Raw genomic sequence first — 17,672 nt, forward strand, 5'->3', positions numbered from 1 at the left:
ATGGACTGACTGCATGAGTGGACAAGGGAAGCACTACGGATGTCATCTACCTGGACTTCTATAAGGCCTTTGATACAGTCCTCCACAACCCTCTTGCTGCTAAATTGGAGACATATGGGTTTAGTGGATGAACTATTAGGCAGATAAGGAATTGGCTGGATGCCACATCCAAAGTGTTACATCTATCGCTCAATGTCCAAGTGGAAACCAGTACTGAGTGGTGTTCCTCAAGGGTCCATCCTGGGACAAGTACTATTTAATATCTTCTTCCAAGTCAGAGATAGTGGGATTGAGTGTACCCTCAACAAGTTTGCAGATGACACCAAGCTGAGTGCTGCAGCCGCTGTGCTTGAGGGAAGGGATGCCATCCAGAGCGACATTGACAGGCTTGAGAAGTACGCCCATGTGAACCTAATGATATTCAACAAGGCCAAGTGCAAGGTCCTACACCTGGGTCAGGATAATCCCCAGTATCAATACAGACTGGGAGATGAACCCATTGAAAGCAGCTCTGTAGAGAAGGATTTGGGGGTACTGGTGGATGAAAAATCAGGCATGGGCCAGCAATGTGTGTTTGCAGCTCGGAAAGCCAATCATATCCTGGGTTGCATCAAAAGAAGTGTGGCCAGCAGGTAAAGGAACACGATTGTCCCCTTCTACTCTGTTCTCATTAAAGTACTCCCACCTGGAGTACTGCATTAAGCTCTGCGGTCCCCAGCACAAGACAGACATGAACCTTTTACAGCAGGCCCAAGACAAAAATGATCGGGGGGCTGGAGCACCTCTCCTAGGAAGACAGGCTGAGACAGTTGGGGCTGTTCAGCCTGGAGGAAAAGGCTCCAGGGCGACCTTATTGCAGCCTTTCAATACTTAAAGGGGGCTTATAAGAAAGACAGGGTAGGACATTTTACCTGAGCATGTAGCAACAGGACAAGGAGCAACAGTTTTAAACTGAAAGAGGGTAGATTTAGATTGGACATAAGATAGAAATTTTTTGAATGAGCATGGTGCCATACTGGAACAGGTTGCCCAGAGAAGCTGAGGATGCCCTATCATGGAAAAAAAAAGCTGGTCAGGTTGTATAGGGCTTTGAGCAACCGCATCTATTGAAAGATGTCCCTGCCCATGGCAGGGAGTTGGACTAGATGATCTTTAAAGGTCCCTTCCAACATACACCATTCTATGATTCTATGACTCTAGACGATATAAAATAGTGGGGACTGTAAAAGAATAAAATTATAATGGAGTGATATATAAGCACCCACCGCTGTTGGTGAGAAGTCTTGTTCTTTTAAAAATGTATGTAATGTTTATATAGCCAATAGCACAGCAAAATTTATTCAAAACTGCCTAAGACTGATGGATAATAAAAAAAGTACATTCCTAGAAGATTAAACAATACATCTTTATGGTCTCATAAATCAAACTGCTAATAAATGCAGTGATGCTCCATTTTAAAATAGCTTACCCTGGACACAGAAATGATACAAGATTATGGAAGAAATTTTTTCTCTTTCAAAAGTACATTGAAAAATACCTTGGTTTCATGTGTATTCAATCACGACAAAAACACCACCAGAAACAACAAAACAAACCCAATAAAACTGTCGCTATACCTTGTGCCTGTGGTGATCGAGACAAACTTTCCGGGATTGTGGTGTCTGCAAATTCTTTTCTTACAGATATAATCCTGGTGTCAGTTTTCTTTCTCCCAAGTTTCTAAAACATTACTTAAATTCTACATACACTGGACACATTTAATCCTTGCCAGTTACTACACTTATGTCAGCAGACATTTCTGTCCCTTTCCTGGCTGTTTTGATTCTCACACTTCTTTTTCCTTATATATTAAATATTACATTACAGTGTGTGCAAAGTTCAGATGACTAACCATAGAAGGAGATTCTGATAGGATATGCTACTTTATTGGTCCAATTAGAAAATCTTACAAACGAATACCAGTAAGAAATTAAGCTTTGAATGAGATACAATCACAAACCCTTTGCAATTTTGGATAAAAAGTATTATTGTTGCCAAATACTCAAATCATATTTGCAAGTGGACTCTGATCTTTAAATCATGTAAACACTTCTCAAAGCTTTACCAGAAGATTTAAATAAGTGTAAGCCAAAAGAAAATAAATAAATTCAGCAGTTTTATGTTTTTTAAAAAATTTAGAATGTTATAAAAATATTTTTTAACTGATGCAGAGTAAAACCATTTAGATAACTCATGATCCTCATGTTATTCACTTGCTACTTTGTGGTCAACAAATTATTAGAGCTTAGAAAGTTATTCCCTCATTCTCAACCTTATTGTTCAATTCAAAACTCAGTATTTAATTTAGCTCTTCAATGACATTCACCTCTGGACATCTAGCTGTTTAACTTATGAGTTACCTTTCTCATACACTTGTTGCATTACTGTCCATTTGTGTGTGAATAACACACATACGTGATCTCCCTTACACACAAACACATTGTGTATAGACAGAGATGAACTTCAAAACATAGACCTGACTCTATCAGACCTACATATCTTATTATAAACTATTAATCATTCGGAACTTTAAAAATTTCAAAGGACTTTTATAGGAAAAAATAATTTTCCTTGCGCATAACGTCCTCTCTGCAAGTAAAAAGAAATTCAGAGGACTAGTTAACATTTCTAACACTGCTTTAATTCTTGCAGACGTGTCCATGTCTTCAAACATTATTTATAGTCACACATACCTAACATTTTTCATATTTTTCATAAGACTTTATAGTATGGTACTGCTGCAAGATAGAAATTTGGCAGTTTGCAGTAGAATCTGCTCATTGTAGCAAATTATTCTGACAGTAAGTACTATACAGTCGGCAGAGTACATTCTTCTAACACACATATTAAAAATCTTATGAACACTGTGACTAAAGCATGTACACTAAACTGTATTTTACAATGAGTCACCAAATTTTTAACAAATTATATATTGCAGTAATCAATTGTTGCATCATTTTTAGTTTAACTTTTTTTAAATCAAAAATGTGCTATTAAAAGCATTTCATTAACAATTTTAAAACAATTGGAAATATTTTAAAATCTGTCTCAAGATTCCTGTCTATTTTGCTCTCATTGCCTGTGAATGTGTGCAATGAGTTAGTTACTGCATGAATTTATGTATGGTATAATGATTCTCCTCAATTGTCCTTCCAGCAATATTTTTGGAAGCATTTAAAGGGAATCAATACCTCTTTGTACTACCAGAAATGCATAGCGGCACTGGTATACATCATTACAAGTGTTCCTTTACTCTTCCACAAACACAGCTGCAATAGTTCTACTGCCCCACTGTAGTTTAACAAATTAATTTCATTACAAATTAGAACACAGAAGATAGGCAGTGTCCTCAAATGTCTTTAATCCTTTTTTAGGTTTCACACATCATTAAAATAGAATGACAGGCAGAAGAATATTTGCTCATTCTTTTAAAAGCTCATACACATTTTCACTTTGATTCCATTCTTCAGTGGCGTACCACAGAGAAACCTCTGTATTTTCAGAATTGATGTACCTTTCAAAACTATAATCTTTGGCTTTCAAGCTCACTATTATTTGCCTTCAGGTGCAAATTTTAAAGTGTATAGGCTTCTAAAAAGAACTTTATGGCTTCAGCCAGATACTGAAAGTCTTGTAGATCAGTCATCATCACAGTGTAAATTTCTTTTCAAAATAATGTTCCTCACTCAGAGTACACTTGTGCTTATACTCGGTTCACTTGTCAAATACAAATTTGAGGTCATCAAAAGCTTCAGGGCAACTTCAGCTATTCCAAAACTCATTTTCTACCTCTATTTTGTTGGAGAAATAGGATTTCGAATGTAAAAATAATAGGAAACTCTACAGATAAAGAAACAAAGGCATATTATGTGCGTGTTTCAGTACAGTGTTGCACTGATTGCCTGTAAGGACAAAGTCAATCCTATACCCAAGCATTTTAAAACACCAAAAATATCAGAAGCAGATAATGTATTTTGCAATTGAGTTGATACATATTCTATTCAAAACGTGATTTTAGAGATGACATGTTAAATATATATGTTTAGGATCAGATGGTGATGATTCTATTTAAATGTTTCTTTTTGTAACAGATGAAACATTTAAACAGTCTCATTTACAATGTCTACTGTTCATTATAAGTCACATGTCTGACAAGGGTAAATGACAGTAGGCTCAATATCCCTGTTGGCTTGGATTCCTTGGCCACATAATAGTAAGTGTTCTTATTTAATTCTATTTTTAAGTGCTATGTTTTATTAAAATAGTATGACAGACAAGAGAATACTTATTCTTTCTTTTAAAGGCTGAGTTTATGTTCGATAGATTCAAGTCTGATCTTTTAATCTCCAGAGACTTTTTCATGCAGCTATAGTTCATATTTATAATTAGAGCTGAGTAATTAACACTCTTTCAAAAACAAAGAATGTCTAGGTACTTGGGGAAAAGCGTTTCCCTTCCCAAAGTAAAACCGAATTTTCTCATTGAGGTTGACACACACAGGAATCCACAGTCTGTTTTCTATGACCCAAAGCCTCATACATATAAATAGTCAAGGAAAACAGGTTTTCAGAAGCAGGAATTTACACCCAAGCTTCTCTTAGCTTGTTGTAAGGACAAATGGAACAAGGCAAAAATAAATAAAATAAATAAAAATAAAGTTCAACTCAGCTAGAAACCTAAGCTTTATCTGCTCTGGGTAAACTGTTAGATGCTGTTAAACTGTGTTGGGATGGAAGCTGACATCACAGTCATTCATGGCAAAAACTTTGCTCCAAATCCCACACTTGTTCCAAATTGTCACCAACTGAAACTTTGCATACGCCTTTAGACAAATTTCATGTGGTACCCCTCCATACCATCACTTCTTACCAACCTTGCCTCCCTTTTATCTGCTCCTAACATTTTCACTGTAATTAAACAGTATTTAAGTTGGCATTTGTGTATTTGCTGCCTTTTCATGCTCGCTCATATGTCTGCTGTTAAACTAGGAGACTACTGGAACAGAAACGATCTGAACTGTCTACAAACAGCTAGCATACTGTAGTTTATGTAAAATATTGTTTTAAAATATGTGACATGGTAAGGTATATCCCTCCAGCCATTTCATTTTAGAACCTGTGCGTAAACATCTAAATTCAACACACTTGTTTCCTAGCTTGATAATCACAAATTGTCATTCCACGTGGTTATTGGAACTCAAAGTGTCTGATGGATGTGACCATCCAGGCTGAATCTAAAATAAAGGAAGAAAGCCTGATTCTCTGACAAAAGTGTCCAGGACAATCTCATTTTCTCATTCGCATAATTTTCAAAAAAAAGAGAAAAGTTATAGTCATAGAGAAGTAAAATGGAGAAACTACAGTTTATAGCATCTTTGTGGGATGCTCTCCATGCTGAGGTTGCCTGGGAGGCCTTTTGCTTTCAAATGATAATCACCTAGTCTGTAAATATCATTGGTGTACACCCCTAAAATATAAGTGATGATACAACCTGTTTTATTTCAACACAGAATGTATCACATTCTTTTCTTTCACATTCCCCTAGGAAAGACAAATCACAAAATTTTCTATTAGTATTGATTTAGACTGTATTAATCCACTAGCATTAAGGAATAATTTTCAAAAGTTTTATTTTTTAATGAGCATTTCACCATGTCATGTAAATTTTCAGCAATGATGGAACGTGGCACGTAACCCATTGAAAAAAGCTAGGGAAATATGAAAACATTTTGGCATTCCATAAAAATCCACTAAGCTGCAAACATGAAACAGTTGCATAAAACAATTTTAAAGCTATGAGCTACTGTAAGCATAATACAAATATTGATTTTTACTTCAGAAGAAATTATTATATACTAAATATTTAATAAAAGAAAGATTGATAGGAAACACACTGATTCCAACCCAAAATGTCTAGCGAATGAAAACTATTTAACAGCAATCACTGTACATACTAGTCAAGCAATAAAAAACAGCCTACCAACATGTTCATGTTTGCACAGATGTTATTTGTCAAAAATAAAACATTGACTTTATATTTCCTTTGATATTCCTCTGTAGATGCTACATTAAAGAAAATGTCAGCTCAGCCTCTACAGATCTCTGAAAACAGTAAATGTTCTGCATGTTTGGGTTTCTCACTATTTCAGAGAGAGAGATATGAAGGGGGAGAAGGAGGAAAGATGGAGGGGAGGGAGGAAGGGAGAGGATAGGGACAGAAAAGGAAACGTTTAAAACAACTAGAACTATTTGTTCCCGCATTGTAAGATTTAGTTCCAGTTTGCCTGCATGCTAGAATGCCATCTACCCTTTCAATATTTGTTTCCCATTGTTTTCTGCTCATTTAAAAAAATTCAACAAAACACATCCCAAATTTTATAAAGCAGAGACGACATAGTAGGACAGCTCACGTTTATTAGCTATCCCATGCTTTAACATAAACAGCATTATAATGTAGGCCCAAAAACGTATTTTTAAAAAAATTCTTGCTTATGAAGGCTCATTATCAACAATGTACAAAACTTTCCTTTGCTTATACAATAAACACTCTCTGACTTTGAGTGATAGAGACTGATGAAAAAAGATACCCTTAACCTAACAAATAGGATAGCTGTGAAGCAGGAATTGGCTGCTGAGGGGCATTATTGGCCATCCCTACAATTTCAAAGGGGAAGACTGGTCCAAATCAATTGCTCACAGATTCCCAGAGCTAACATTGAAGTATGAACCGCTCTATCCTTTTACAGAAGTTAACAGCAAGATAGATGGTATCAGCTGTCTACTCCAAAGTATAGAGTATATATGATAACAGAGAGGAACAAAAGATAAGAATGGAAGTGGGGCCAAGTGGAGGGAAGAAGGAACAGGAATTCCTAGAGAAATAAACGGAATTAATTTGGATGTAACTCCAGAGGTTCCCCCAAGGCAAAGAACCTAATGTCAGTGGGTATAAGAGCATAATTGTTATTTTGTAGCATCAACAGTCAGGAAGGGAAGACTAACGTAAAGATCACATTTGATTTGAGAATTACATGGCATATATACACAAGGTTATTGACAGCAACCTCTTTAGAGAAGTAGGAACCCCATGTTTCAGGAAATGAGAAGTAATTCACAGAAAGTATCTAATACACAGGGCTTTAGAGAAAATATAAAGTATCCATGCAATTCTGTATAATATCTATTTTTTAATCTTTTTGTAAATACAGAATATGATGATGTTGTTCAGGAGACTTAGTTTAGCTAGAGTATTCAATGTGAAACAAAGAAAGGTAAAACAATCAGATACAGCAACTTTTTTGCAACAAAAGCGAAAATTTAAATCACACAGACTGCTGGTGGTTTTAGAGCAGATTTTTCTCCGCCCCTTTACCCAAGGAGCAGCATTTTATTGGTCTATTGACATTAAATCATTATACAGCCTTTTGAAATGGTCAAACTGCCTACCTCCCTTAAATTAATACAAGCCCAGCTATTTCATTGTAAATTCAACGTCAGAAACTAAGTCTTGGAAAAGTAAGGTTTAATGAGCCAAACCAGGATTATAGTGCTTCCTTCCCTCACAGTAAGGCTGTCCACTACCTGCAGCAATACTACATTTATGGCTGTTATAAAGTACCCTGCCTCTCATTTTTATTGTATTCAACTGAGTTCCTTCATCACAACATTCATTCCACTCAAATATACAAACTCTTTTACTTTAAAAAGAACAGCATTAAGGGAAGCAAATACTATATTTCTAAACGTTCAGGGACTCGCAGAAGACCAAATGGGTATATACAGCTTAATACAATCTGTAGTGCTTTAATGTCATTTTACATTGAAGGAGGCTTCAAGAACTGAAAAAACACTAAGGACTATAAGCAATCTTCTATCAAATGAAGGAAAGAATAGAAGAAAAAGGTCTCAGTTATAAGTAACTGATTAACATAATTGCGTCATATTCAGCAGAAATTACCGAGGAATTGTAAGTCATGTAACTTCAAAAATTTTGGCTCCGTACTTTCATAATCAATAATTTAAAACCAATTCAAGCCTTCTCCAAACAGCTCCTATTACTCTTTTACAGTTCAAGTCATGGACAGCCCAGAAAATGAATTTCAGCATCTGGTAAATTAAACATTTCTGTGTTTTCAACCCCTGAATTAACAATTTCCAACCAGACACATGCCTGTGACTGTTTAAGATCCCGAAAAAATAGGACAGAACATACCCAATTAATTTGGAAGCATATTTTTACAGTAAGTTATATATACTCTTTAGAAATGCATTTTATATTATTTTTAAAAGGACACGTTGAAAACAAAATTTAAAAATTTTCACCAAAAATTTAGAATGGATTACCATTTAAAGGACAGGCTATCAATTTAAACTACTCAAAGTTGCATCTCCACATTTAGAAATACAGCTGCAAAACACAAAAAATAATGAATGAAATGAAATGAAAATGTACTTAAAAGATTAACAGTTCTAAATGAGCAAGTATTCAGGTCAGGTAGACCAAGAACCACTTTGGAAATAGTATGGGGCAGATCCAGAAAACTGATGGTATCTTTTAAGATTTTGAATGGACCACTAATCACTTTCTTTCTAACATAATGAACACACTGACAAATTAAGTAATTCTCACGTAACACATCAAGGAAAATACTCTTATATTGCACTTATGCATATCGTCTGCTTGTGTACATCAACCTTCTTGAATGACACTGTTATTTGGGATGTTACACTGCAACTGGTAGGAGCTGATGCACTTTCATTTATGTTTTCCACCAGCTTTTGAAATTCCTCAGGAAACAGGTTTTCTTTATCCAATATAACATGTGATCTCTTTTGTGCACATTTTTCAACACTTAGATGGTAGAGATACCACATAGCAAACAGATCTTACATCCTTTTACCTTCATAAATAGTTCCTTGAGGCAAAAATACATAAAAAAAGACCTCGCAAACATGTACTGTGTGATATTCCCAGTCTGTTTGGGTTTCAACACTTTCATCACCAATACAGTTCCAAAACCGAAACTTCCACAGCTGATACTGGTCAAGTTTGTTATTTTTCTTTTGGGGGAGGGCAGGTTCAAACCGCTTTTAATAAAATACCAAAGGCTCTTAACAGTGTTAATGAATTACCATTATATGTTAAAAAGCCAATCTTGATAAAACCCTAGTTATTTATTACTTACCTTAAAACCTGCTCTGTACCTGGCAATAATCATCACAATTCAGATTTTTAATACATTTCAAATATTGGAACACCTTAATAGCAAAGAATATATGAAGCATATACGAATAGACTACTCACCAATTTTAATCTTTGCAAAGGTATTCTGCTAGTGTCTATCGGTGTGCGTTCTGTGACATTAACAAATCTGACTTCTGGGATGGCAATTGCACATATTACATGTGCCCACCTGTGAAAAGTGGCAAGTCAAGAATACCACCAAAAAAACCATAGACATAAGATGTTTAAGATGTTTCATTACCTGCTGTGCGTCTTTTCTTAAAAGTCAACCATCTCCGGATATTGCCTTATTAGGGTTTCCTAAGCTTTTTTGAAACATATATAAAAAAACACTACCACTTTGTGTAAATATCATTTCAGTCTAGGGTTTTATTGCAACATTTTTTTAAGCATCTTTCACATGCAATTTATTAAGTGCAAATGTTTTGTAGTTGTGCTATCCAGGTGCATATGTAGGAGACCACATTATTTGATCCATGTGCAATTTACCACCTACAGCATTTTGGATTAACATTACTCAGACCTGAATAACTATTCTTAGGCAATGCACATGATCACAATCAGTCATATACCTATCAAACTGTAAAACAAAGTATATTATCAAGACCTTCTGTTTAAAGACACAAATGCATAGAAGCAGCAAACTGATCAGGCTAATACTGTAATGTCCAACATGAACTGGATCCCCTTTAGCAGTGAAAGCACCTGTCAAGTGCCTAGGGCACGTAAGACTTCAGTCCAACTTCAGGAAATATGTCAGATGTGTCAAGATGATGCTATGCACTTTCTATACTCATCAGAAAGCACTGCTATATCTTCCAAATGCTGGTTCAATACGTAAATCTCAAAATAAGAAAGGCAAAAAGAAACTTAAAAAAAGTCTGAAATTAATATTAGAAGTGCATATTATATGAAGTAAAAGAGAAGCTAATGGCATTTTTATTAACCAAGAGCAGCCTTCTGAGACTATTTCTAAAATCTTTTTTTGGGGTAGAGAACTAGTAAATCTGAAGAAAGGGAAACATTTCCATTCCTTGACTCGTATTTGCCGTATCCTCAGTCATTCATTGTACATCTTTTCCAATTACACGATTTGCTCTTTTTTGTAAGCCCTGAATGCTTGCCTCACTCCACTTTCTGTACATCTCCAAGGATACACACTACATGAGCATCTTAGCAGATTAACACAAATGTGGGCTGGAACTAAAAAAAATAGAGCGTGATGCAGCAGAATAAAAATAATTTCTCTTCCCTGCAATAGAGTGGTGATAATTCAACACTCATTTTTGACAAAAATATCTGGAAAAGTATAATACAATATATAAGGCATAAACAAAATGCTGTCATGTGATATTAAAGTTGTGTTGGTCAAAGTGTGAGATAAGAGCTGTATGTAAAGATGACATATCAATTAGCACATTATACAGTTCAGCCCAAATGAAAGCAGACAAGGCTTGCAGATCTATCATTTATTATGGTGACGGTTTTGTTTATGTTCTAACTTACAGAAAAAAAGTCTTGCTTTGAGACTTTTTCTTTTTAACTTTTAGCAACACCCTTTTTCTTTTCATTGCTGCCTGCCTACCTGCAAAACTACATTGTCTTACCATCTAAGATTTATGGGACAGAAACGCTATAAATAAAATGCCTCTTCCATAAATCCTCACTCAAACCTTTATACTCTGACATCTCTCAACCTAACAGGACTCAAAACAATTGCTATGTTCTGCTGAAAAAGAAGGAATCTCAGCTCTCCTATGTAGCAAATTTTTACCTCCTCTACCATTACCTGTGTTTGATTCATTAACCTTTAAGTCTAAGTAATGCTCGTCCTGCATCTCTAATCAGTATGTGAGAGAGAAGGAAGGAGGGAAGCGAATTTTACATATGTTGGAGAAAAAAAGATATAATTGGAACATACTATTCCAAAAACTCTCAAAAGTTTGGACTGGTAGCTAATGCTGATAGATAGATGAAAGACTCAAGAATGTGTAGCAACTGTAAGGTGTTACAGAAACAGGAAAACAGGAGTTGAACTACTTTTACAGAACTCTCATTTCATAAATCCATAACAGAAACCTAAAGAGGGATATAATGCAAAACCAAAGACTTTAGCTATAGTTATGCAGAAAAAGTCACTTTCTGCAAACCTCTGGATTTTTTTCTATGAATAAATCTTACAAAACATTTCTAAATCATATTAATTGATCTACAAAAAAAGATGTATGTATTTTCAAAGGTGTAACATGCAATTTATCAGCAACAAATATCAAAAGGGCATGAGAAATTCTACTGAAATAACACTTTTGTAATTCTTTTTATTTTTAGTAAGAAAACCAAGTAGTAAATTTAGGGTAGTTTAAAATAGAACTAAAAAGCAGCTGAGTATTTTCATGTTTTGGCCAAAACCTCCATTAAAACAGTTACAATATTAATGCTTTCTGAAGGTAAGATCCGGCCTGTAAGTTTCACATAAAACCTTCTCCTAACTGGACAGTTTACAAGGGTCATGTGACCAACTGCAGATCACTGATAAATAAATTCTTGCCTGGTAAGTGGAAAAGAATGTTGCAGCTAGTTCATCTCTTACCACTGCATTCCAAAGGGTTAAAGAAAGAGATCTACATGATACTGCTAAGTTACTAAAATAATTTATTTAATTATGAGAAGATTCAAAATCCATAATGACTGTTCCATTATTGGGCTTGAAAAAATACTAAGCTGCAATATTTTCCATTTTATCTGTTAGGGTTATTTCCTATAGTGTTCTGTCATCCAAATACAGAGAAAAATACTGATGCTGTTAACAGCACGATGTCAGCAACAATACTATTTCTGAAAGTGTATGGTAGAAGTGTATTTATAAAAAACACTACAGAATCTAAATTTTTAATGTGATTAAAATTAATTAATTAAAAGTATTTTTTTCTAGAAGTTCAAACATACTGTATTAAATTCTGTAATCACAAATTTCCAGGACCTAAGAAGAAAATACACTTTGCTGTTTGATAAGACTTGCCCATGCAAACAATAACAAATGAGCTGTCATTTACTTTCTTTACACAAAGGCCTGCAGAGTAGAATTTGGAACAAGTAAGTGTATGCAAATACTAAAACAAATGTACGTTTTAGCATCTAACTATTTCGCAAAATGCCAGGGGCACATTTCAACCAGGAAAAATTTGAATTCTGCAACAGTTCAGCTTAAAGGGACTCTGTCAAGTAATTAGGCTTAAAAATGCTTTGTACATGGGAATAGACTGGGAATAAAGTTTAAAACAAGCACATGCAATCATGAAGTATGTACTACTTACTTCTTGTCAGTAGTTTGCTTTAATGCACCACCTCTCAAATTGCAGAGACAACATTCCTAAAAATAAAAATAGTGTAGAAAAAAGTGAGCTTTATTGACTGGTTACAAATCAGTTTTATTCAGCTGATCTTAAGGATATGTAAATTGCTAATGTAATTAATTACTGGGTTACAACCTGACAGATAAGCATTGCATCCCCTTACAGGAAAAACAGAAGAATACAATAATGAAAAGAGAAACAACTCAAAAAAGCTAAAGAGAAATAAGTTTTGAGTATTACTCTTAAACAAAGTGACAGAATCACTTTGAAAGTGATACCACATAAAACGGCATTTAATCGGTAGTGCCACAGAAAGGCCGGAATTGCCATGCAGCTTACTAAAGTAAAACAAAGTAAAACAACCAATAATTAGTTCAATGGAAGTTACTCGGAAACTGACTTACAAGCCATTGATCCAACTCAAGTATTTGCAAAATATGCTTGTCCCTGACAGTTCTTGAATTTATAAACCTACAGAACATGGGGCAGGTTATGCTTTTTGCAAGTTTCCTTTGCTGCAGTACACCTTCACTGCCTCGATCTTCAGTACAACTCCATCTGCTTTTAGGGCACTCAGCAAGGCATATTTCAGTGGTTCCCCGTTAATATGCCAAACAAATAGGGCTATTCCTGCCTCTACTTAAAACTGTGCCTTTGAACAGACACAAAGGCTTTTCTGCTTTCCAACCCTTCTCTCTCTCTTCAGTCTCCTCCTTTTCTGAATCTATCCTTTCCCTTTTTTTCCTTGTCCTGTCACAGGAAGAGATGAGAAAGTGTTTCCAGTGTTAGCTATTTTTCTTCCTGTCTCCATTTTTCTGGTCTCTACAAAGAACCAAATGCACAAAATGAAGTCAAGATATCCTGTGACTTGTATATCTATACTCAGAAAGAGAGCTTGTCTGCTGAACCTCTAAATTTAAGTTGTCCTTGAAGGGGAAAAACAAACAAAACAAAAAACTTCTCTGTCAAAGAGAGATAAGTCAAACAACTTCATCCCATTCTAGATTCACATGCTAAACTCAGTTTAATGTATCACCTCCTATTTTAGGTGCAAATCGTTACCCTTTGCAATGCTGTTGAACTACTGTACATAATCGCCCCTTTCTTTCCTATATGTAATTATCTTCCAAATATTTGTAGATTCTTATGGTATCCTAACCTCTTGGTATATTTTTTGCCAAGCTATATATATTAAATTCCCTTAACTACTCTCCAAGGTGATTCAAATCATCTTCACATTCTCCTTCTGTCTGTTGCCCCTTCTTTGGGTGTCATTAGGATAATGAGGTCCTGCCATCTACATAGGTATACTCTCAAGCTAGGCAAAGAACCATTACTATCTTTGTTATCCTGAATATATTTTGGTTTCAAAAAAACCTCACTTGGAAAATTTATTGAAGTACGTAGGCATGACATACAGACTTTGTTCAACTAGATGCTAAGGAATCATGTTATTAAGGCTTTATACACCTTAATTCACCATGCTGAACTATTCTGAAATAATACAACAAAAATTCCACTAAACAGTTAATGGGCACCATGCACTGTTTCCAGTAAAGTACTATTTCAGTCATGGGAAATTTGCTTCTAATTGGCATTCAGTTCTCAAAGGCAAGCACTTACATGTGAAAACTACAGCGTGAAACAGCCTGCAGATTCTTTAAACCTATCTGGGAATCCTGAGGACCACCGTAGCACAACCACAGAGTAACCCTACAGCACGGCATCCTCTTCAGTTTGATTCACCTTAGAATCTTGCTTACAAATCAGCAACGATCTATTTCTTCAGCTCCTACTTTGAGTGATCTCGACACTCTGAGGGAATGGGTCATCTTTTCTCCTGTCAGTGTTGTTTATCTTTATAAACAGAGCTTGGCCACCATCATAGCGAGATACGGACCAACAGATTGGGTCCAACCTGTTAGTTTTATATATGACAGTTGGAGGTGCAAGATAAAACCAGTAAAATGGGCATACATCTCCATGACCACATGAAAGTAACAAAATAAATGAGCCAAGCAGCACAGAAAATAGTACTTGAAATGGAACAGCCATTCAGGAAGGGGCAAATACCATGATCTCCTAAAAAAAGAGCCGTGCAGGACTTCTTGACGGTCTGATTCCCAACTCATTTGCAGAGTGTGAAGCTTACAATGTAGAGGTAGAATAACATCTGCAGACTGGGGAAGAGAGCACAAGTCTGACTCAATAGAAGTCTTTGGCTGAGGGGGGGAAGCTTCATTCTCCATTTGCAAGTTTAAAAGTTCAGTGGATGCCCCACCTGTGGATCCCTCACAGTTCTTTTTTAAATTGAAGTACTTTCTCATACTTGCCATAAAAATCCTTTAGCTGACTGCTTCTCTGTTCTGCAAAGTAACAGTCCGTTCGCCCCTATTTTACAAGCTTTGATGTTCTTATGCCAGCTTACTTTGAAATTCATTACTAGAATAATTATGAACTTTTCCTCCTTCTAACAGGTGGGGGTTTTTTTAACTTTTAAGGAAAACCTTAATCTCATCATCTGCTGTGTAACTTATTAATGCGACTAGAGAGTCCACGGCCCTAAAGTAGTTTTACAAATAAATTAAGCTAAAATACATAAGATGTTGCCAACAAATTTCTTTTGAAGGCTTACTGTCTCTTTACCACTGTCAAAATAAAGAATTGTGAATTAGACACTGCAAGAGACAGAAGTCATAATCCTGACCTACTAGCTACAGGACTTTCACGCTAGGTTAAAAAAAAGAAATTTAAACAAAAGAGGAAAACAAAAAAGAGAAGGGGGGGAGGGGGAGGCAGCCCAGAGAAAAGAGAAGGTGGCTGTAAATATCCTTATGACCAGCTAGAAAAAGATTCCACCTATGCAGGACCTGTAGCAACCAAATTTGACCCCTTCTCAAAAGCCACCTGTACAAATCGTTGGTGAATAGACAGTGGTGGTGGGTAATAACTGTTCACTGTCTCCTGGATACAGGCGATAACAACTTAGGCCCGTAGAAGATTTCACCAGTGTTCATAGCAGACCGGGGCAGGAAGGACCATTAGCCTTAAAGCCCATTAAATCCATTTTGTAAATCATACCTGCATTGCAATATATTGTCCTCCATCCATGCGACATGGCTATCACTTTACCTCCAGTTTCAACATACTCCAAGTAATGAAAACACAGGGGACCTGATATTAAGATAGACTCATATTCCTAATACCAGTATACCTGCCATGGATGGCAGTGAAATCACATGTACATTAGCAATTACTATCCATGTTCTCAGGAGAGAGAGAGTGTTTGTGCATCCATGTATGTCTGCTGTCAGCCTGTGTGTAAAAATCAGGATAGGAAGACTTCATTGTAGAGCACCACCTTATAATATATCCAATCTCTGATTCACTATTACTTTGCAAATCCTTTAAACAAGTAATTTTGTATTTGCATTATGTAATAATTTCTTAAGCATATTATTTTACACTTATCTAAATTAAATCTTAGACTATTTTCAATTGCTCATCTTCTTAAAAAAATCTCTGTAACATTCCAGAATTACAAAAGAAAACTCTCCCTTCCAGTGTCTGCATAAAGTAAGATGTCTCCATATAATTCACACAGTTTAGCACACTAACATTCACTTCATCTTTTAGCTTTTTAGTGGAAATTATGCATTTTTTTCACAACAATGCAGATCCTATCCACAGTTTCTGGACTAAACACTTCCCCTTGCTTACAATGAAACTGCATTTTGCAACCAGCGTTCCTAATCTGGTTTATTTTTCATTTCTCTGTTTCAACCACTGCTAGAAACTGCAGCAAAAGCCTGAAGTCAATGTGAATTAACCATGCTTAGTTTGGTACATATATCGAAAAGATAGATCACCTTTTCTGGAATGATATGCCACTACTCAGGCATAGCTGCATATTAATTATTGTTGCATGGATAAATACTACACAAAAAACAAGCCTGTTCAAACTCATTTGTATTTTAAAATGAATGCATTTGGTTGCCTTTGAGTATTTTTTACGCTGCCAAGATTCAAAGTCATATTGACAGTAAAGCAGTTTATAAAAAGCAGTTTTCACACTTCCATATTTGCATACTTACTTCATCAGCAATACCATTCTGCATGAGACAGGAAGCTGTCTGACACAGCAAGGCAATAGAGTTCAGCCAAGCCATAGCAGAGATATATATAGTAAGCTATATAATGGTTATTCTTATGGACAACTATGAACATGCCCCACATGATCCCTTTTCTTGTTAAACTGCTGTTTCTCCTTTCCTCTAAGACCTTGTAAATTACAATGGCATCTTCAAAGAATTATATTTCTCCAGTTAAATTAAATATATAACTTATGTCAGTGGAAGAAGACAGGGTAAAATAAAACGTATGTTATTCCTAACAAATTTTGTCTGACACATTTTCAACAGCTTCCTTGTAAAAAGCACTCTCCATAATCAACCTAACAATCTCTTACAGCTCTTTGACATCCCTGCCATTACGAAATTTTTTGTAACAGCTAACCTGAAGATTCCCTGCTGTAGCTTAAGCCTTTTTCTTTTTACTTTAAGCATCATAAACGTGAAAAACAGATTGTTCCTCTCATTTTTGCCATTTTCCATCTGCAGCCCCTTAGCAGGTTAAACAACTGCAACCCTTTCACCTACTGTCTTCATCTGCAGCCCTGTTTTCCCCTCTGAAATGCAACGAGGGCAAAGCCTTCGTCATGTCAGGCAAAACATGTTTAGTGGCTACATCTTGCATCCCACATCTAGGGAGATGTGTTCACATAGTGTTAACTTTTGTTCTGCAGTGACTTGTTAAGCTCATGCACTATAACTTCAGGACCTCTTCTAGAGCAGAGGCTGGTATCTCTGCTCCTCATTCCTTTGTCTGTATTATAGCTTCAGCATCTTGCACTTTTCCCTATTTAATTGCATCCTGTTTTCCAGAATATATCAATAATTTATCAAGATCTTGTACATTTCTGATTAAGTTTACTTCACAGGCCTCACTAAAAAAAAAAAAAAAGAGCTTGTATTCAGG

General features: G+C 35.7%; 1 protein-coding gene across 1 annotated transcript in view; it reads right to left on the reverse strand.

The window, feature by feature from the left end:
* The window catches only part of KDM4C (lysine demethylase 4C), a 308,331-nt gene that overhangs the window by 95,794 nt on the left and 194,865 nt on the right, over positions 1-17,672 (reverse strand). Inside the window, exons 16-17 of the mRNA XM_082496977.1 lie at positions 12,597-12,652; positions 9,343-9,451 (exon numbers count right to left, since the gene is read on the reverse strand). Coding sequence (XP_082353103.1) covers positions 9,343-9,451; positions 12,597-12,652 — 165 coding nt within the window. The remainder of the gene's footprint in view (positions 1-9,342; positions 9,452-12,596; positions 12,653-17,672) is intronic.

This window comes from Vanellus vanellus, assembly GCF_965231255.1.
Source record: "Vanellus vanellus genome assembly, chromosome: Z".
Lineage (NCBI taxonomy): Eukaryota > Metazoa > Chordata > Aves > Charadriiformes > Charadriidae > Vanellus > Vanellus vanellus.